This window comes from Odontomachus brunneus, unplaced genomic scaffold, assembly GCF_010583005.1.
Source record: "Odontomachus brunneus isolate Ranch 3 - 2012 unplaced genomic scaffold, Obru_v1 Obru_scaffold_195, whole genome shotgun sequence".
Lineage (NCBI taxonomy): Eukaryota > Metazoa > Arthropoda > Insecta > Hymenoptera > Formicidae > Odontomachus > Odontomachus brunneus.
In genome coordinates this window covers 103300-125868 of record NW_022639645.1, presented here as the reverse complement: position 1 = coordinate 125868, position 22569 = coordinate 103300, and the positions used below count along the sequence as shown (strand labels likewise).

Here is a 22569-nt window from a genome sequence, read left to right as displayed (position 1 = left end):
TATATATATATATATATATATATATATATATATATATATATATATATATATATATATATATATATATATATATATATATAATGTGTATTGTATAATTCTTGATATATAATATGCTTACAAAGATATCTTAAGTATGGCTAAAGTAACGGAAGTGACGAAATAAAATAACTAAAATAAACTGTTTAACAAACTAAAGAATTATGCATTAGAATAAAACGCTCGTAAATGTTTAAGAATGTTAATGATAACCTAAAGTTAATTGCTTAAGAATTAGAGGGAACTAAGGTTTAGAATTAGTGAATTAGAGAAATGGGATTTGGAGGTGAGGACTATCTTTGGACTTCCGATCCCGGCACCCGACTCTGACTGCTACGCCAGTCACTACTCTACTGCTACTGAGCTTTTGTGATCCCGCCTTTAGGAAGGGGTCTGAATGATAGTGATGCCTTCCTTTTGGGAAAGAAAGGTTTCGTACTTGGAGTGGAAAAGGATTATTATTTGGACAAAAAATTATCACTGGCTGGCAGCCTGGTCAGTCGGACGTGACATTATACATAATTGTTTACTATAATTATCAAAATATTAACATCTTATTACTTACGATCCCTCCACTACTAAACGAAATAAAGAATGTCGAAAAAAGATATATATATAATAAATGTATAAGAAGCAAATGGGATATGTAAGATATGTTGAGGTTATCCGCGACTATCTTTATCCTTTCCGCAAAATTGCAGCGGTAAGATTATAGCGAAACGGCACAAAAAAGAGCGAAACGGCTGTGATTGGTCATATTGGTTCCGCGTGTTCCGTTCCCCAGAAAATTTCCGCCCTATGGGATGTCGGCCTTATTGGCGAAGAATCGGAGCGATCAGCTGTCACGGTGTTTACATTCGTCACCTGACGATGGTGACCACCGCATGGTGGATTTGCGGCTACCGTTCAATGCCTGTCGACTCGTTGCATCGCGCGGTTTGTGTGATCCTCAAGCAAGCGTGTGTTTATCACGCATTTACCGTCGGTTGCTCTGCGCGTCATGTTGTCGCGCGATTCCGAGCATAGACATATCTAGACCGAGCGTTTGCCTTTATTTGAAAAGTGGGAATAACGCGCATGTAGAAAATGATGCATTGTGTTTTGAGTAGAGATGCCCGATTCTTAATCGATTCTTTCCCTAACAAATTTAGGAAAAAAGGGTTCGTGCTGCTTGCATGTTTCATACTTTTCGCTTTTAAAAAGAGATGGACACTTAATCAGATGCTTGGAAGAAATAATCAAGTTGGTTGTCTCGCTTTTGCTTCTTCTAAACATTCCAATATTGTCTTGTTTTAAATACAAAAAGTGCGAAGAATGCAAACAACACGAATAAGCCTATTTTTGGGGAAAGAATCGAATCGATTCAGAATCGGGCATCTCTAGTTTTGAGACTGCGTTCTCGCTCTTTCGCGCAAGTGATGAGCGTATGTGTGAAAGAGGTTATGGTTAGAGAGATGTGATTAAAATTGACATGCACAATGGTGAAGTTCGACATTTGTTGGAAAGAACATTGGTCAATTATTCGATTAATTCAATGTAGAAGATATGTAGTCCCAGATTCTCGTTCTTTTATTTCTCTTTACTAATCTCTCTCACATATACACTCATATCATACGCAAATGAGAGAGAACGTAGAGTCTCAAAAGGGAGCGTCCCGATTGACCACGGTACGATTGGATACAACCAACCGATGAAAAGAATTATCTAGTGAATTACTAGGTCGAACCAATCATTACAATCTGTGTCCAATTGTATCGTGGTCAATCGGATCCCACCCGTCTCAAAACACAGTGCATCTTTTTCTACGTGAACCTCTACCCCCACTTCTCGGTCTAGCTATTTAAAATTATTATAAGAATAATCAACTGATTGATTATGATTGGTCAATTTTTTACTTTTTATAGTTTACTATCATTGTAGAATGGGCTTCAAATAGCTTATTAAACGCTGATTGTTTCAACTTCTTGGTAAACTACCCAACACTTAAATCATGTATCTACTCCAATTTAAAGAAAAAACGAAAACAGACATGATTTACTGTCAAGTAGCTTACCAAAAAGTTGGAACAATCGGTCCTAAAGATTGTGTGTGGTATACAATCGGTCCAAAGAAGGCTTCTTCTATGTCCAGTCGTCGGGAAGCATATCGCATCAATTCGGATAGGACAAATTCTGTTATCTCACATGACAATGTGAGTAGTATTTTGCTCGTGCACAAGTAGATACATTAGTGAAATACTAGTAGGAAGAATAGGAACTTTCGCAAATTAATTAATAGTTGCAACCTACGAAGATATCTGAGCGTCATGATCATTTCCTCTGTTTTATTTTCACTAGTAAACCAGTTCGAACGTAAACCAGTAATAACGATCGGTCGTTAAACAAGTGACTGTATAGAGTGTATAGAGTTGTACAACGGGTATGTGGTAATAAGGTTTGTGACTTTTCATGTATTTCTCGCGTAAGCCACAACGCTAGTATGCGTTTACACACGACACATAGGTTTCAACGATTCTGCTACAAGACAGGATTCCTTCGAGACCAAGCTACAATTACATAAGATCTCGCCTAGCACAAGTGTGGGCCAGAAATTGTTTAAAATAACATTCTATTTATAGTTTTATTTTAATGTTTTCCAAAACGATAGAGTTTATAATATAAAAGAGAAACATAAAACAAATAACTTCTAGATCCGGTATATCATTACTTCTAAATTTTTTTGCGGATATTTTTAACATGTTAATTAAAAATTTTCAGACGAAACACGTGCTATCGTCGAATCGTACGATGCAATAGGAATCAGAGCCTAACCATGTGACATTATGGAATCTGTCTAATATTTTTTGCTTTATACATTGTCAGTACGCAGTTCTTGTGCTGAATCGACCTATGTTATGGAAATCAGAACAAATGCTTTCAATTTGGGAGAAGAGCAATAAACAGATAGAAATTGGAATGGAAATCACAAAAGTACATACATTTCTTATTCTTAATCTTCTAACATTTTACTTCTCAGTGTTAAATATTTTGATAACTATGTTAAAAAGATGTTTTAGGTTTTTTGAGAACAGAATCTATTTGGAATTTTCTAGAAATATGATAATTTATTCTTTTTGCAAAAGATACGTTATTTTTAACTATGTATGATAAAAGATTTGCTTTTTCTCAAAATTACTTAGCTCAGATTGCTGTCATTATGGATAGTCAAATAATTAGATGGCTGAAATACTTAGAGTGCACAGGGAAATATATATCGAATGGTCAGTACAGAAATATGTGCCTTATTATGGAAGATAGGGATAGCACTTCAGAAAATGTATTTGGAAAGCAGGAAAGTATGGGTTTCAATGTCGTCGAAATATCTGACCAAAATCACAGACTTTACTAAGGTCTTGGTGTAAATTAAAGAACCAGATTGAAAAATATAAATATAATAGTTTTAATATTTTCTAGAAGAAATATTAGAAAATTATCTGTTACGAAATTCAAGTATACTATATACAATAAAATGAATAATATTGTTGACAGTTGGAAAACATATATGTATTTATGGAAACGACAGGAAGGTTTACTTATATTATTGGTAACACCAACATATTGGACAAAAGCAAAATGTTTGTGGGAAATATTAAGGTAAAATTATAAAGCGTGCATTTCTTCATATCTGATATAAAATTTTTCCTTTTGATAAGTATACACATTCAACTATGCTGAATATCCTTTCTAACACACTTTTTTACAGGTAATACAAGTTGTATTAAATTCCCTTATATGGATAGTAATATATGGTATGTATAAGGTAAATATACTACAGAGACGGATGCAGTGCAAATGTTGATGTAAGACAATCTTTGGTGCAATACAATCTTATTTATTCTTTTGCTGTTTATGTATTTTAGATAAAGTGTCTTTAACATTAGTTATTCGGTAGTTTGGTTAGTACGTCGAATACATACATAGTTGTGTGGTGATAGTGAATACAGACACACACACAAACATACACACACCAGTATTTTGGTCTATAGGTATTGAACACTTTAGAGAAACTTAAATAATCATGGACCATCTAATGTTATTTTCAAGGTAGATAATAGTTATTAAGAACTTTGCAATAGCTCTACTCTTGAAGCTAAAATTTGGAACGAGCGAAAGGATAATCATACATTCAGTATTTGGAAAATTATTTTTAACAAGGAACTTTTAATTGAACACTTTACATGTTTTAGGAACAATTCATTATCGTTATTCAAAAAATAACGATTCAAAACAAATTCCGTTATTTCTTCCGTTATTTTGAAGATTTTTTTCAGGATTTGCTGCAAAGTAATAATAAAAATAAGGACTATATTTGTTATTTAAATATGCTATTATCTAAAAAATATGATTATATATTATTAATAAATTGCTTTCTTTATAGTACGGACTTATGGAAAATGGACATTTCCAAATGTCTTCAGAAAACTTTGCCTTTTCAAAGAATCACATATTCATGGTGAAGAAATTTTTTTGGTTGACCTTGAAGCAACTGAAAGAAAAAAAATTTATCGCCGATCCTTCGAAAAGAAAGTTTTTTCTATGGTAACAGTACAAAATGTATAGCATGTAGGCCTGCACTATCTATTATATATATATATATATATATATATATATATATATATATATTTATATATATATATATTTATATATTTATATATATTTATATATATTGGCACAAGTACCGGGTTTCATTAAAACAATTTTATTTACAAACGAATTTTGCTATACGTAGGAAGGCGTTATTATTTTAATACACATAGTTCTCACACATATAGAAATGAAAATCCACACGAATATCGTATCCAAAATTATCAACGCCATTTTAATTTCAATTTGGGACGGTATACGGAATAATTTAATAGTAAGTTTTCTGTTTATTGCTTGTATTGTAGCTTATGTAAAAAAAAATGATAGAATATCTTTAACATATTAAATTACAGATTGGACTGTTTAAAATGCCTATAAGATTTTATGATACTATTTATAAAAATTTTGTAGATAATAATTTATCAGAATTGTTAAAGAATATTTAATGAAATATGAAAATAACATTAGATGGTCCATGATTATTTAAGTTTCTCTAAAGTGTTCAATACCTATAGACCAAATTACTGGTATGTGTATGTTTGTGTGTGTGTCTGTATTCACTATCACCACACAACTATATATGTATTCGACGTACTAACCAAACTACCGAATAACCAATGTTAAAGACACTTTATCTAAAATACATAAACAGCAAAAGAATAAATAAGATTGTATTGCACCAAAGATTGTCTTACATCAACATTTGCACTGCATCCGTCTCTTTAGTATATTTACCTTATACATACCATATGTTACTATCCATGTAAGGGAATTTAATACAACTTGTATTACCTGTAAAAAAGTATATTAGAAAGGATATTCAGCATAGTTGACGACGACGAACATAGTATTCGACGACGACGCGTTTTCTAATAAAATTCTACTACATAATGCGGGATGTGTGCTACACTTTGAATAAAAAATTTTCGAGAAGATGGTCCTATAAGTTGATCAGTCATTCGATATGACACCTTTGGATTACTATTTATGCGATCATACTAAAAAACATGTATACATAAATAGCCAGTTAATAATCACGAGGAATTGTAAGGTAAAATTGTTGAAATAACACCAAACATAATTATAAACGCAACAAGCAATCTATTGCGACCCGCACAATTATGTATTGAATGCGATGGTGAACACTTTGAACATTTATTGTAAAAAAAATATCCTAGTTTGTTATTTAATCTATTGAACTGTTTTGTTGTTATTAAAATTCATTAAATATGTTAACAGTGTTAATTTTTTAAAGTGTGTTAAATTAAGGTTTATTAAATACGTTTGAATTATAATTATTATTTAAATTGATTTTTATTAAAACCATTGCAATTTTTATTTCGTTACAAACATTCCAAAATGTTCTAAAATACAATAAAACAGCTATTAATTCTATTACAATTTATTTGTCTCGCACAGCGTATCGTGGACACCTTCAATCGGTAATGTTAATCGATGATTTTGACAGCTCAAGTTGAAATATGCAAATTTTTACTTGAATTATTTTTGATATGCCTTTAGTTTTTACATCTTTTATTTGTGAAAAAATGTATTAATATGCAATACATAGAGAAGCGAAAACATATTGCAAATTTATATGATAATAATATCATAAAAAGAGCGCCCCATTAATAGGAGCACTTTTTGCATTTGTCATTTTTCCGTACCTGAGCGCGCGAAATTTCAGCCCTGCCATTCGTTAAATGTAATCGTTTCCCGTTTAAAAGCTATTATAACCTCGACATTTTTGTATTAGAATTTTCTTCTTAAAATATTGTAAGGAATCTACCATTAAGAGCAATTCCGGTGGTTTTAGGACACCCTGTATATATATATATATATATATATATATATATATATATATATATATATATATAAGTAATTTATATTTGCGGGATATAATTTATATTTGCCATTTTATTCTTCTACGTGAAAAAAATTAAAGTTACTAATCATATGACACAACTCTAGTTGTGATAAGAATGTAAAGATCTGAAATTAAATAAAGATTTTTCGTAAAAATTAGATTTGCTAAAATCGTTTATTTCCGTCGATACAGTTCCTTATTGACATACATAAAAATGTGAGGACATCTGGAAACATTTCAGTTCGAAGAAATACTTAAAGTTTTTGTTTACCCAAATATTACCTGCGGCATTGTTCTCATTGAAATATCATTTGGGCTATTGTGAGCTGTTTTCAAGGAAACGGGAGCTGTTTTCTCGGGACGCGTCAACTTAAAATATTGTAAAGAAATTTTGAAACTTTCCTAGAAACCTTAGAACCTAGAATCTTAGAACCTTAGAACCTTTTAAACCTTATTTTAAAACCTCCAGTAATGCGTATGCTATTTATATGTAAACGTTATAGAATTTCTATCGAGAGGAAAATTTAATAGTAATACGAATTATACGCATTCAGATTAACTTCGCTTAGTGTTTTCGAACATGTTTTACTTTAAGATTTATTTAAATTCTGTTTTTACTTATTCATTTCGTATCCGACTCGCGGTTAACGTAAAATTCTGTAGAATTAAATGAAAATATTTTTATTAACAAAGGAGGAAGAAGAGGACCAGTATCCGTTCGATTAGACGGATAAGTATAAACAAATTTTTATATTATAATAGCTGTCGTTGGAACTTGAAGCTAAAGTTTGGAACGAGCGAAAGGATAATTATACATTCAGTATTTGGAAAATTATTTTTAACAAATAACTTCTAATCGAACACTTTACATGTTTTAGGAACAATTCATTATCGTTATTCAAGAAATAACGATTCAATACAATTTCCGTTATTTCTTCCGTTATTTTGAAGATTTTTTTCAGGATTTGCTGCAAAGTAATAATAAAAGTAAGGACTATATTTGTTATTTAAATATGCTATTATCTAAAAAATATGATTATATATTATTAATAAATTGCTTTCTTTATAGTACGGACTTATGGAAAATGGACATTTCCAAATGTCTTCAGAAAACTTTGCCTTTTCAAAGAATCACATATTCATGGTGAAGAAATTTTTTTGGTTGACCTTGAAGCAACTGAAAGAAAAAAAATTTATCGCCGATCCTTCGAAGAGAAAGTTTTTTCTATGGTAACAGTACAAAATTTATAGCATGTAGGCCTGCACTATCTTACTTTCATTGTTCACTATAGTTCAGCCAATGAAATTTGTTCTTGCTATTAACACTACCCTTGCCACCAATACTGTCCTATACTGTCCTTCCAACTTGACGCCTGTCCTTCCTGCCTTTTTGTGAAAAGTGGGCCTAAAGGTATAAAAAACCCACAGTTTACTACGTGCAGAGTACGAGTACGTTGCGTCTCGAACTTCATTCGAAATTCACGGAGTGATCCACGCAAACATTTCGAACGTCTTCTGATATTAAACTTCTGCCTTCTACGAATAATTTGGTAAGTAACGATCTTCGTTAAATTTGTGATTGCATAGTGTTTGAAATGTTTAAAATATTAAAGAACAATGTGTTATAATATAACAAGTATTATAAGGCGTGCAGTTTATTTTACGTATTTTTTATAACGTGATAGTCATACCGCGGTCACGTGCATCTCGAAAAATGACTATAGATTGATGCAAAAGCTTTAATAGTGTTTATTATTTGCTTTATTTAGGTGGTAAACTTAGTTCCTGCGGCTCACCGTTAGATGACGTTAGTTGTAGGTGTAATTTATTTTGACATCTGAAACTGGCTGCATTTTAGAGGTTAGACATTTGTCAATAAAATTCAGTGCGAAGAGATTCATTTAAGCGAGCAGTGCTATTTTTTCTTTTGATTAAATATGGAACGTGATAAGTTGTTTTTTCGACATGTGCTGCTTCATTACTTTGACTTGAAAAAAACTGCAGCTGCAGCTCATAAATTGCTTTTCGAAGCTTATGGCAATTATGCTCCATCGGAAAGAACATGCCAAGTATGGTTTCAGCGATTTAAGAGTGGTGATTTTGATGTCAATGATAAAGAACGCTCAGGCCAACCGAAAAAGTTTGAAGACACCGATTTGCAGGCATTATTGGACGAAAACTCTACTCAAACGCTCCAAGAATTGTCTGCAGCATTAAATGTTACTCCGATGGCTGTTTCCAAACGTCTACATGCAATGGGAAAAATTCAAAAGGAGGGAAAATGGGTACCACACGAATTAACCGCAAATGCCATTGCGAATCGCTTAAACATCTCTATTTCTCTGCTGGCCAGGCAGAAATTACGAGGATGTGCGAAAATGGATCGACGAATGGATTGCATCAAAAGACCAATCGTTCTATCGTTGCAGAATCTACGCGTTGCCCGAAAGATGGGAAAAATGTATAGCTAGCAAGGGAAAATACTTCGATTAATGTATTTTTTGCTTTTGATGTCGAAATAAATGAGTTTTTTAAACAAAAAAACCGCAGGAACTAAGTTTACCACCTAATATATTGGCAGTCATCGACATTACATAATTTATAATTTTTTTCTATTAAATTCTTGTAAGAAGTTTGTATTAAAAGGAAAATAGTAAAAGTCAGATTTTCATTAGATTTACAAGATATATCGACGTTTGCTATCAATAGAATCCTAATTCGAGCGACAATTCAATATACTCCTAACTCGAGCCTGCGTGCAACATACTCTTAACTCGCGTTAATTATTGCGTTTCACGCAATATAATCCTTACTCGCTTGCACGTGCAATAAAATCCTTACTCGTATGCGCATGTAATAAAATCCTATTTTACCTGCGCGTGTGTAAAATCCTAACTCGTAGGCACGTGCAATATAATCTTAACTCACTTGTCCATGCAATATAATTTTAATTCGCTTGAGAAACATTATTATTGAGAAACATTATTATTTTTGTTATATTGATAAAGTCTAGAATAAATTATGATAATATATATTAACTGTTATTAATATTTGTTAAATAATGTTTATTTCTTATGTTTCAAAAATAAAAAATTAAACATTGAACATATGATATATAAGAATGTTATAAAATAAAATAAAAAATTTAGTTTTCAAACAAATAAATAGCTTTTTCCTATCCTATAATTAGATTTTAAAGACTTTTAAGTTTAGCTAAGTTGTTTATAATGAGCAAAAATTTAATACGATTTTTTGAAATTATTCGATTAGAAAGTTATTACTACTTTTAAAAGCTATATATTTTCATTAATTCGAAATATCGAAAATTCGAAAACGAACAGACATCCATTCACAACTCAGTGTACGTTTATCAATCAGTTTATTTTATAATAAAAACTCATGCAAACTGCAATTTTGTTGCGCCGACTGTGCGAATAGAAATTTTATTGCACGTAGGCGAATTAAAATTATATTGTATGGAGGAGGCGAGTTAAGATTATATTGCACATGCCTACGATTTAAGATTTTACACCCGCGCAGGTAAGTTAGGATTATATTGCACGTGCAATAGCGAGTAAGGATTATATTGCGTGAAAGCGCGAGTTAGAAGTATATTGCACGTAAGCTCAAGTTAGGACTATATTGAACTGTCGCTCGAGTTAGGATTCTATTGATAGGAGGCGTCGATATAAGAAAATACAGAATCAAAGTTTTGTCCGTTTTATTTGTAAAAATTATAAATTTTCCAGAATAGGATAATATCGTTTTTTTATTTTGTATTATTTACTATTATATTGACAAGAGGGGCTCTCTTGCCAATAAAATAAAGGTGGCTTCTAGGACCTAAAGCATTCGGACATTAAAATTCTATTTATATGGTCCATACGGATGATTATAATATGAAGAAAATTAATTATTTTGCGTATCTGGTGTCCGAATGCGTGATATATACTTTTTGATATTCTTTGAATTTTCTTTTAATTTGCTCTGATTACTTTTCAGTGGTGAAACATGTTTTACTGAATTACACGATGGAGCAACAGTTGAAATGTAATGAGCCGAATAATTGGTACCCGTGTACTATTTTTAGTCGTAGATATCACAACTATGCAGTTGTTGTGATGGCTCGACCCATATTGATAGAACCGCAAAAAATGTTTCAAATTTGGGAAAAAGGTAAATAGATTACAATTGTATTATTTGTGCTTATAACATTTTTCATGCATATATATTTTTTCACTTCTCACGGTGTTAGATATTTTGATAACTAAACTAATAATTGTCTTTTTTTTTAATTCGTTCCCCAAGTAGAACGCAATATAATAGTCAAAATAATGTCAAATAATATAAAAGTGATGTCATTTTGACGTCAAACGATACCATTTGCATGACAATTTCATGACATTGATGTTAAAATGATATTATCTTGACACCAAAATGATTTTGTGTTCTACCTGGGTCCATGCTGGACTAATTTCATATGACTAGTCTATGATACGTGAACCATCGGTAGCTTACGAGGCATAGATCGTGTTAGATCTATGAAATTTTCTTGAAATCTTGCATTTTCCGTATTAACATCTCTAGAGTTTATTAACAAAAAATACTTTATTTTTAATTACATACAACTGGAAATCTACTTTTCCGTCTACGTTTGTATTAAAGAAAAATTGATGGAAAAAATAATATAAATTTTTTTTCTTATAAAATTAGCTGTACTTACAGTTACTGTGAGTGATGGAATATGCCGCTGGGTACAGTGCTTGGAGAACGCAGGGATTGATGTATTCAGCGGCCAGTACAATAAATACGTGCCCAAAATTATTATTGCGGAAAGGGTGGATAGAAGTATAAATGATCCACCAACCATAATCGACAGACTGGAAACTCTAGGCTCCAGGGTCATCTACCTGCCTCATCTGGATGACATGAAATTCAATGGAGCATTGAATCGCATCGTAGATTGTGCCCATGAATTAAATATAACCGTAATATAATTTCATTAATTTTTTATATCTTTTCTATAAATATTATGTTTGTAAATAGTCATTGCTGTGCTTTTGCATATTGCAAACTTAAAATATGGTGTACTATAAAATGAACAATTCTGTTAACAGTTAAGAGACATGTACGTATTTGCGGAGTCAGAAACAAATTTTGATATCTTCCAAGTCATAGAGACGTTACGTATAAGCGACGGGAACATACGCAATGTAGAGGTAATCATGCACTCCCATATTTGTCTAAATTTAATATTTGACAAAATAAATTAAAATTAGATGTTGAATTTTCTGTTTAATAGATACGTTTAATAGACATTACTTAATTATGTCTTCATAAGAATCTTTTCTTTTTTACAGATTATAATAGTTTCAAATTCTCATTTTTGCTGGATGTTACGGCGTGGGGTGCACAAGATACGTGTGGCACAGGACGAAAAAATGGAAAACACACCTATGTGTAGTTTTGTAGTATTTAACTATCGCGTAGTAAATAATCTCACAACAACCGGATTGCAGACCAATTTCAGTATGTATCGCATTTTTAATTTGTCCCATCTTTAAGCTACTCATTAATAATACGTCTTTCACTATATTGTTACGCTCGTTCGCGCACTCACGTCAGTAGGCAAATAATATACACTTTCTTAAAAAAGTAAATAATCGTTTAATTGAGTTATTTACAAACTCTAGCGTAAACAAGATTTTTTAAAATCTTACGGTCCGACTTGTCGAACATCAGCCCAGCTCGAAGGCTCGTGAGGGACGAATTCAATTGTTCAAGATTCGCTAGAACTTGACGCCTCGCTCTCAAATAACTCTCGAAACGATCTCTGTCTCTGAAAGCGCGGGCGCAACAATATTAAAACATAATAAGTATAATTTTTCTTATTCTAATGTTTGTTTTCTCATGTTTCAGCTAACGTGTCTGCAACTGAATTAGGAGAGACAAAAGATATATTGTGCAAGAAAACTGTGGTGACAGTGGATACGAACGCATCGATTATTTGGGTCATGAGTTTAGACGTTACAAAGCAGAACATATTTGACGAATTTTATATTAACGTACACGATGAATCTGAACTTGATAGATAAAGTAGAAACCTCGCAGTAGCTGTATCTCCGTACTTATATATGCATTCTGGCTTATAAACTTATTATTTTTTTAAAAAATTTAAAGAAATATTTATTTTATAACGTAGTAATTTTTACATTGATGGTACCAAAGTATTATACGGTGCAATGATCACGACGACATATTATTACTTAAGTATACAAATGTATTTAATGGTAAATTAAAACAAAATTTTAATAGAAATTTGATTTATAAAAATTATTTACTGTTGTTTATGCTCACAGTTTACCCCTGGCACACATGAGATTGAGAAAACTTGCGGGTACGCAATGTTTCAATTCTATTAAGTTGGTTGCATTCAATTTTACTTAAATAACTATAACCAGGATTCGCGGAAACATTTCGAAGAAGAGATTACATGATAGCTTGTTTCAGCAGATAGAGCCGAACGCATATGCGAGAATACTACATATGAATGATATATGTCAAATTCTTGGTGCAGGTTAGAGAGAGGGAAGGAGAGAGAGAGGGAGAGGGAGAGAGAGAGAGAGAGAGAGAGAGAGAGAGAGAGAGAATATGCCACACATTGAAAAATATAAATGTAATAGTTTTAATATTTTTTAGAAGAAACATTAGAAAATTAGCTATTGCGAAATTGAAATATGCTGTATACAATGAACAATATGACATTTGGAAAAAATTTATATATTTTGTAGAAGCGAGCAAGTTTGAACACATCATTTTTAACGTCAATACATTGTACAAAACCAAAATGCTTGTGGGAGATCACAGTAATATTATGAAGCATACACTCGTACATTTCTTCCCATCTGATGTTTAATATAACCAATTACAAACAGATATTAAATTTTTCCTTTTGGTAGGTACATTAATTCAACTATAATATGTTGAATGTCTTTTCCAGAATTTTTTTTTACACATAATACAAGTTGTATCCAATTCTCTTACATAAATATTAAGCTGTGATATGTATAATTATTACTGATCATATAACACACCTCTAGTTGTGATAAAGATCTGAAATTAAATCAAGATTTTTAGTAGAAATTAGATTTACCGAAATCGTTTATTTCCGTCGATATAGTTCCCTGTTGATAACATAAAAATATGAGGACATCTGGAAACACTTAAGTTTGAAGAAATATTTAAAGTTTTTAGTTCGTCTAAATGTTACTTGCGGCATTGTTTTCAATAAGACCATTTGAGCTATTATGACTCGTTGCAACTGTTTTCAGGAAAAGGGACGCTCGGGACGCAACAACTTAATATATCATAAAGAAATTGTGAAACTTTCCTAAAAACCTTTGGAATTTTAAAACCTCCAGGAATGCTTATGCTATTTACATGTAAACGTTAAAATAGAATTATCGAGAGGAAAATTGAATAGTAAAACGTATTATGCACGAACTCAGACTTTGCCTTAGTTTTTTCGAATATATTTTACTTTAGGATATATTTAAGGTCTGTTTTTACTTATTCGTTCCGTGTTTGATTCGTGGTTAACGTAAAATTTTGTAGAATGAAATGAAAGAATTTGCACTGAGAGAAAGGGAAGAGAAGGTCAGTATCTATTCCATTAGATGGATAAGTATAAACGAACTTTTATAGCTTCTTAGCTATTGTAACAGTACAACATTTTTATTTACAGTTTACAACGTGTACGACTACGTTGCGTCTCGAACTTCACTCGAAATCCACGGAGCAATCCACGCAAACATTACGAACATCTTCTGGTATTAAACTTCTGTCTTCTACGAATAATTTAGTAAGTAACGACCTTCGTTAAACTTGTAACTGCGTAGTGTTTGAGATATTTAAATACTGAAGAACAATATATTATAACAAGGTGCCAGCCATCGATATTACACAATTTATTATTTTTTTTATTAAATTCTTGTAAGAAGTTTGCGTATTGAAAGGGAAATAGGAAGTCAGATTCTCGTTAGATTTATAAGATTTATAAGAAAATACAGAGATTTATAAAAAAATACGGAAGATTTGTCCATTTCATTTGTAAAAATTATAAATTCTCCGGAATGGGATAATTTCGTTTTTTTTATATTGTTTTGTATTATTTACTATATTGGCAAGAAATAGATACGCTCTCCTAACTATGTTGAGTGTCCTAATGAGAATGTTTTGTTTTTACAAGATATAATTGTTACAAACTCGTACTTTTGTTGGATGTTACGGCGTGGCGTACACAAGATAGGATATATTGGACGAAGAAATGGAGAACCCACCTACGTGCAGTTTTCTATCGTTTAGCTTTTGCCCAATTAATAGTCTTACAACAAGCGGTTTGCAGACTAATTTAAGTATGTATCGCACTTTTAATTCCAATTTTAAGCTACTCATTAATAATACGTCTTTCATTATATTGTTGCGCTCGTTTGCGCACTCACGTCCGAGAGTAGGCAAATAAAATACGAAAGAAAAAAAAATACGTTCTTAAGAAAGTAAATAATCGTTTGAATTATTTACAAGCTCTAGCGTAAACAAGTAGATTTTAAAAATCTTGCGATTTAACTCGTCGCACGTCAGTTCGGTTCGAAGGAACGAATTCAATTGTCCAGGACTCGTTATAACTTGACGCCTCGCTCTCCACAAATAACTCTCGAAACGATTTCTGTCCCCGAAAAGCGTGGGCACAACAATATTAATAATAAGTATAATTCTTATTCTGATATTTGTTTTCTCATATTTATTTATTTATTTTTGTTTTCTCATATACATTGTTTTCTAATATGTTTTTACATATTTATTTATTTTTGCTTTCTCATATTATAGCTAATGTATCTATAACAGTATAACCATGGGATTACCAATCTATACCGTGCACGGAAAATATGGACGTATCGATCATTTGGGTCATGAGTTTAGACGTTACAAAGCAGGATATATATGACGAAATATTGGACAAATAAATCAGATAAATCTTGGACAGTTAAGACAGAAAAATCTGTTGACATATAAAACAGAAACTTCGCAGTAGCTATATGTACCTGCGTACTCATATATACATTCTAGCTTATATAAATTTATTATTTTTTTAAAGAAATTTAAAGAAATAATAATTTTATAGAGTAGCAATTTTTGCATTAACGATACCAAAAATTTATACGGTGCAATAATCACGACATCACATGTATTACTTAGGAATACAAATATACTTAATGGTTAATATACAAATATTTAATGGTTAATATACAAATATACTTAATGGGTAATATACTTAATTAAAACAAAATTTTGATAGAGATTGAATTTATAAAAATTATTTACTCTCCTGTTTACGCACACAGCTCACCCATAAAACCTAAAAATGTGAAAACTTGCGGAAACGTTTCAATTCTGTTAGGTCGGTTGCATTCGATTTGACTCGTATACAAAGGATTCACGGAAACATTTCGAAGAAGAGTTTACACGACAGCAAGCTTCCAATTGTTTCAGCAAGTAGAACTCATGCACGTGTAGGAATCACGTACGAATGTTATGCATCAATTTCTCGACGTACACATGAAACGAACATCCTGCGAACAACTCGACGAATCATGAGGACTATGTGTCTGACAGAGCGAGCGGCGTATTTCGAAGCGTAAGTACCTTATCCAGCCGCCTGCGATGACGCTCGATGTACGAGCAGGTTGTTGGCGAAGAATCGGAGCGTACACTTCGCGACACGGCGATCAGCTGTCACGGTGTTTACATTCGTCGTCGCCCGACGATGGGGACCACCGCGTGGTGGGGTCGCGGCCACCGTCCAGTGCCTGCCGACTCGTCGCGTCGCGCGGTCGCGTGATCCTCGAGCGTGCGAGCGAGCGTGTGCTTATCGCGCCTTTATCGTCGACCGCGACGCGCTCTGCGCGTCACGCTGTCGTGCGTTTCCGAGCGCTTGTTGCGCTTCATCGACAGATGCGTCGTCGGCGCGCTTCTTCGTCGCCGTCGGGAACCGGTGTAAGCCTCTAAGTCGCGCGGTAGCAGCCGGGTTTCCCTGTGGGGGGACACGTGGCAAAATATTTGTGTCGTGAAGATATCGGACGACGGATGGATGGAATAAATTGATGGGCGGACACGCCACACACGGTAAATTGGTAAATAAACTAGAGAAAGTAGGAGAGAGATGTACGTTTTTGTTGGGTTGTCGTTTGTCGATGTTTGTTCTGATATAAGGAAGCAGCGGTATGGAATTTGCGCGAAAACTTGTCAGTGCTCTCTTCGCAGAATATTCCTCTATTCTTCCGTTATTTTCATAGATTTGGAAAGTGTTCATTGTTGTTATTATTATGACTGTTTGGGGCAAACAGGACGCACGCACTGCCGGCTGTGCGTGCCGCTCGCACATCAGCCCCACATGTGCTTGCCACCCCCCAAGTGGGGTTGCTCGGGACTATGATGAATCAGACGGAAGATCATGTTCCAACCTACTAAAAATAATTGTTATCTCTGTTGCGACCTCGGCGGTAAATGCGCTGACCGTGTCGAATAAAGCGCGCCACAATGATTTTCTCGCCGCCGTCACTAAAAGATCTGAATCACTATTGATCGACGTGAGGATCGACGTTTCCCGCGGCGGATAATTCGGTGTTTTCATCTGCGTGTCGCGGACGGCGCGGGACGTCATGCACGCAAGCGGCGTGTTGGATATTATTATACTATTATTAAACGTGCGCTATTATTAAATAAGAGACGGGAGACTTTGGAGCAGTCGATAACGGGAAAGACGAGGGGAATATTTCGGCGGTAATTTGGCGATTCCGGCAGGCGGAGCGTTTGGTGAATGAGGTGCGTTGCGAACACGAGCGATCGAAATAAAACTGCTCTGGAAGCACCGACCGGCGGAAATTCGAAATAACACGAGGACGCGGTTTCACGAGGCGCGAGCTTCTCCCCCTCTGAAACTTCGAGCTTCGAAATAATCGGTCGGTGCGCACGTTGTCCACTTGGATTTCCACTCGGGCATTTTGCGAAATGCTCAGCCGCACTTTTCACGCCTCCGCCGGTCGCACTTTGGCGAACACAAACAGTCGTCGAGCTTGGCTCCGGGTGCCGCGGTGCGAGCTACGAAAATGGTGTCAGACACCGAGTGTAAATAACCTTATGAACGTAAGAATAGACGTACGAGACGAATCGGGTTTATGTATCTCATGCGCTGGGGAAAGCTCGCGCCGGTCGCACGACGGGATTCCGATTAAATTAGCGGCAGGTTTAAGCTCGGTCGCGGCTTTAAGCCGCGCCACGCGCTTTTCCATTCACCGGATAACAGTAGCGTCGATATTCTTCTCCGCTTGTCTGGCACGGGGAGACCAATTGAATTCGATCTCTTCTTTCTTATTTTGTTTCGTGTCGTCCACCTTTTACTTCACTTGATTCGAAATGATTCATTGCAGAAGTGATCTTCGTTCCGTGAATGAAGACGCGATAATTGGCGCGAGATTCATTCCCGCGTGTATTTGCAGTCCCGTGGATTGTAGTCAGTGAGATATTACAACGTTCCCCCCGTCTCGCGTAGATTCCAGACCTCGTGGCTTGTTTAGGTTTGCGCGTAAATCCAATCCTGAATTAAATGCCAATGTGCTGCTAGAGTTCGCTGCTAAATCCTGCGCAAACGTGGATCTTAACTTGTGCAAAGTATATGGCACCTGCGGTGCTGTCGGGTCTTATTTTCGCATTCAGCTGCGGTGGCGTTAATCTTTATGCTTGTCTTCGAGGCTTGTCTGATGTTACGTGAGCCAAGTTAAATAATTGACGTGACGCCTACGATTACTCAGGCAAGTTTAATTGAGCTTGGAGCACCGTGAAAATTCCGCATCGCATGAAAAATATGAGAATTGGCGGTTTCCCGTCGACCGGTCGACGTTGACTTCCGATCGGATTTTCTCACGCACGTACTGCGTGTGACATTAAGTCCGACTCGTCGATTTTAAATTTTATATTTTCTTATCGTTGCACGCATTTCAGTACGACGTATTGCACACACGAGGCGTGTACAAAACCAAAGATAGATGGGAATCGAAATACATTTGAAAACATGGCTCTAAATACCTTATCTTTTTACGTCAGCCTCAACAAATACTTATTCGCGATTACACACGCGGAAATCACACCTATATTTCCCGTAATATTGTTGCTAGAAGCTCAAAGCGTTTTTGTTTGCAAATTTCACCACAGTTCCCACGCAAAAAAAAGAAAAGAATTTGTCGATATTTTAAATAAACAGCATTGCAAATGCACAAAGTGACACGCATTGAGTACAAGGAGAAAATATTGCAGTAAAAATTACGTCAAAATTATATTCCTCTTTTCAATGTTTTTTTGTAGATCTATTGTAATTGTAATATAAGTTATTATAGAAATAGTAAATTTGTCGATCTCTACCTGGAGTACGACATAAAAAACATTCAAGTAATTATATAATAATTTTGTAGTAAAAGAGTCAAACGTGCAAAACGTCTTTAAATAAATATGTAATAATTTCGGTCATACCGCATGGTTAAGAAAATTGTTGTTGTTACTACAATATTTTCTACGTGTAGCAACTGACAATGAGCCTATTGTTGCGAATATCGCGATTGTACAAACGCAGGAAGCGATATCTGTACCTAGAAGCGTATCTACGTCGTGTCTATCTCTCAAAAAAAAAGAAGAAGCAAAAGAAGCAGGTAAAAAAAAAATAAAAAAGTGGATAAGAAGAGCCGGTGGTGCAACGGGACAGGCAGTCGTTGAATAACTCTTTCATCTTCCCCCGATTGCAGTGCCGAACCGTTGCCCCTTACATGCACGACTTGGATATAAATAAAACGCTCGATCGATCTGACCGCACGCAGAGGGAACAAATCGTCAGGATGACCGCCACAGAATTTGTAATCAATATCGATTACTGTGTCAATCACCGAGACATATGCCGGCACTTATCAGTTAATGAGCGTTGACTGTAACAACCGAAATTACGACTAGTGTTCGGCCTTTCCTCGTTTATCGTGAGTCGGATTCGAACTTCGATTCCACCTAAATGAACATTTCCCTTGGAATTACACCGATCTTCAATCGATCTTCGACATCGAGTGTGGAGAATAATACTCAGTAGGTGATACTTATTACTCTTCAGTTTTCGGCATTCTTACTCGGATCCCATTCAATATCAAGGTTATGGGAAGATCTATTAATTATTTAATAATAATTTGTAAGTTATTACTTATTTATTATACGTTTTTAGTTGTTATTTTTAGTTATTATTCATTTATTAGACGCTTTCTTCAAAATTTCTACGCATCTTAATAAGACAATATTCACCAAAGAATGTCGAAAACAGATAGAGTTTTCTTATTCTTGCGACTCACATTCTTGGGTCATAATATTTTACAATGTTAACGTGAAATTGAGCGTAAAATTTGACGTAGCTGTTCGTAGCATCTTTTCAAGATCTTTCTTCTCTCTTTCCTCAAAAGGTTTTTGCGGAGTCATAAAGCTGTTGGTGAGTTTCATCATGGTTCAAATTGAAAGCATCAGAGAATTAGAGGTCGCTCAGCGAGTCTCATAGTTGTATATAGCAAAGGTTTTTATATGACCTCATGATGGTCGAACGACCCTGCCTTTATGTACGCGGTAATACCTACGCAACTCTCTCAGTCGAGAGTAAAAGTTCGATGCCCTTGTCTAATGGAGATACCTTCCATATCTACCTTCCTGCTTGTCTGCCTGCCTGCTACCTGCTTAGTTTAGCTTTAGCTTCGTCTTTCTTCTTTCCCCGAAGCACCTGGAGTTCACACTTTCCCTTTTCTCTTTGTCTGCTTTCTTTATACGACTGTATCTCTATGTCTATTTTACACGATTTCTCTATTTTCTTTATGCGCTTGAACTTGACTCTGGCGAGGAGATATTCACGCTTCATGGGTATAGAAATAAAAATTCTTTTTTTAGTTTACATTCTGTTTTTTATCTTTTCCTCACTTTCTTTTCCAAGAGAAAGGAGTTGTCTAAATAAAGAAAAAGATAGTCGATTGATTCAATTCCAGTAAGCAAGAAATCATTAATACAATTTGGAAGTTTTAATAATGTTGAAATAGGGTTGCCATAACGTTTTAATCGGCAAAAATATTGTTAAGATGTTGCATTGATTTCAAATAGATGTTAAAGTAACATTTGAAAATATTTTTTTTGTAAAGTTTTTAAACGTTTAAACAACATTCAGAAGAATCATATCACAAAATAACATGTGAAAAATATAAATGCAATATTATTAAAAAATGTCCAAACAATACTCACGAAGTCAACGTTTTTAAACGTTAATTTAATGTTCCTTGCTTATTGGGATAATCCCACTATTTATAGACCGTTAAGCGGATAATCGAACGTTTTGACTTGGACGGCTTAACGAGGCTCTTCTGATCTAGTTACTCAGCCGCGTTTACAAAATAACGAGGTTTTATTTACTACAGGACGACTCGCCCGAAGGCTGTCGGGGAGTATTCTTTGCTGCTTTATCTCAAGCACGAGTGTTTCTTCAAGCAACGGTAAAGAGGTTCTTACGTATATTTACGTATATGTTCGCAAGTGAGTGCGATTTCTACATGGTGATCGTGAAGTTTATTTGCCATGTGAATTGTTTGGCTTATGCTATCGCGAGACGCGGTATCAGCGTTATCCGAGTTTAAATCGTAAAACGAACCTCTAATCGCTCCGTCCCACTTTTTTCTTCCTCTCTCTCCCTCTCTCTCTTTCTATCTCTCTTTCTTTCTCTCTGCCTTCTGATATTATTCGAGTAGAAATTGAGTTCTTCAATTAACCCAAATAGACCGTGGTATCTTTGTTTCTCCCATTACTTTAATCGCATGTCATTCTCAACAGAATTTTCGTTTCGCGTTTGGTTACTGAGACATTAAAACGAATATGAAAGTTCGAAAAGTTTCGATAAACGCTTGCCGGATAACGCAATTATCGAGGAGAAATTGTCTCCATATTTCACAAGGGAGAAGAAATGTCATATTTTTATCAACGTTTGCGATAGACTTCGGCTAATTTGAAAACGTCGCGACCTTCATAATTCATCGCAAGCACTCTTGCCGCTCTTCGACTTTTGCGTATCCTCGTTAAAGTCCGCTCAAGAGATCGATGAGAGAGAGAGAGAGAGGAGGGAGGAGGGAGAGAAAAAAAATAGCCCGCTTTAGATTTACTCGAATCCGGACCGCCGCTTTTCAAGCGACTAATTATTCAGAAGTTATCGGCGCCTTTTTCTCAAGCAAAAGGCATGATGGCGGATTAATCGAGAAGAAATCTATTAACGAAGACTCGTGCACGACACCTTGGTACAAATTACAGACATATTAGCTACTCTGTTGGGAAGCGTTGCGCGAAATATTTCACACACACGACTCGCAGACTCCCGCGAAGGAAGACAGGCGGACGTCGCAGTCTTTGTCGTGGTTTCGCCAGGCAGATGGTCCGCATGGTTATTAGGGTCACTCAGTGGTTGATTGGTGTCCAAGGTTCCCGCTGCTTAGGCATTTCGAACGTGTTCCCGACGTGGCTGTTTCGCCAGTCACCCGGCTGCTTAATTTGGTACGCGGCTGTTGCGATTGATATGCGGCGAGCGACGGGCGAGTAGACGGCGTTATCCGGAGGTAACTAAGTAGCAGCCTCCTTGGCGAAAGGCTGTTGCCTGAAATGCCCGATGCACAAGGACAATGAATGACTACTTTATTGTTGCAATCGAATTGAAGAAATTTAGTGATTAATGATCTGAGGACACCTCTCACTCTCCGAACAAGCTAATCCGAAACATCGCAAAAATTAATTAATTTTGCAGAATTTTGTAACGCAATTTTGTACGCATGCAACTGTAATTTAAATGTGATTAGGATGGAAAGTAATTTTTTATTCGTACAAACATTTTTGTCATCAATTTTTTAATTATATATATATATATATATATATATATATATATATATA

At 34.8% G+C, this 22569-nt stretch overlaps 3 protein-coding genes and 1 long non-coding RNA gene across 12 annotated transcripts in view; 3 read left to right on the top strand and 1 right to left on the bottom strand.

The window, feature by feature from the left end:
* The first annotated feature begins 878 nt into the window (after positions 1–878).
* On the top strand, positions 879–3005 carry LOC116851879. 4 transcript variants are annotated; one of them, XM_032831753.1, is made up of 5 exons: positions 879–972; positions 1941–2003; positions 2085–2227; positions 2373–2469; positions 2793–3005. In XM_032831753.1, exons 1-4 carry the CDS (start codon positions 907–909, stop codon positions 2389–2391), a joined length of 291 nt encoding a protein of 96 aa, XP_032687644.1. In that variant the 5' UTR covers positions 879–906; the 3' UTR covers positions 2392–2469; positions 2793–3005. The 4 variants fall into 4 exon arrangements, 3 of the variants coding, with proteins under 3 accessions (XP_032687644.1, XP_032687643.1, XP_032687645.1); XM_032831752.1 differs by lacking the exon at positions 2373–2469; XR_004379665.1 differs by lacking the exon at positions 879–972 and adding an exon at positions 980–1866 and having other exon boundaries at positions 1957–2227.
* Positions 3006–4597: 1592 nt separating this feature from the next.
* Positions 4598–12861, top strand: LOC116851878. 3 transcript variants are annotated; one of them, XM_032831749.1, is made up of 8 exons: positions 6536–7512; positions 7595–7755; positions 7954–8075; positions 10528–10701; positions 11239–11513; positions 11643–11744; positions 11886–12054; positions 12445–12861. In XM_032831749.1, the coding sequence occupies exons 4-8, from the start codon at positions 10557–10559 to the stop codon at positions 12618–12620; spliced, it is 867 nt and encodes a 288-aa protein (XP_032687640.1). In that variant the 5' UTR covers positions 6536–7512; positions 7595–7755; positions 7954–8075; positions 10528–10556; the 3' UTR covers positions 12621–12861. The 3 variants fall into 3 exon arrangements, with proteins under 3 accessions (XP_032687641.1, XP_032687642.1, XP_032687640.1); XM_032831750.1 differs by lacking the exons at positions 6536–7512; positions 7595–7755 and adding an exon at positions 4598–4613; XM_032831751.1 differs by having other exon boundaries at positions 6535–7512; positions 7595–8075; positions 11251–11513.
* A 3515-nt stretch (positions 12862–16376) lies between these two features.
* LOC116851885 (V-type proton ATPase 116 kDa subunit a) overlaps positions 16377–22569 on the top strand; it is a 23059-nt gene continuing 16866 nt past the window's right edge. For 2 of the 3 annotated variants that reach the window (XM_032831767.1, XM_032831765.1), the window contains exon 1: positions 16377–16715. In XM_032831767.1, the coding sequence (XP_032687658.1) occupies positions 16686–16715 (30 nt within the window). In that variant the 5' untranslated portion in view covers positions 16377–16685. The remainder of the gene's footprint in view (positions 16716–22569) is intronic. The other variant, XM_032831764.1, reaches the window with a different exon arrangement.
* Positions 19687–22569, bottom strand: part of LOC116851888 — an 8158-nt gene continuing 5275 nt past the window's right edge. For both annotated transcript variants that reach the window (XR_004379667.1, XR_004379666.1), the window contains exons 2-3: positions 20887–22279; positions 19687–20597 (exon numbers count right to left, since the gene is read on the bottom strand). This is a non-coding gene — a long non-coding RNA (uncharacterized LOC116851888). The remainder of the gene's footprint in view (positions 20598–20886; positions 22280–22569) is intronic.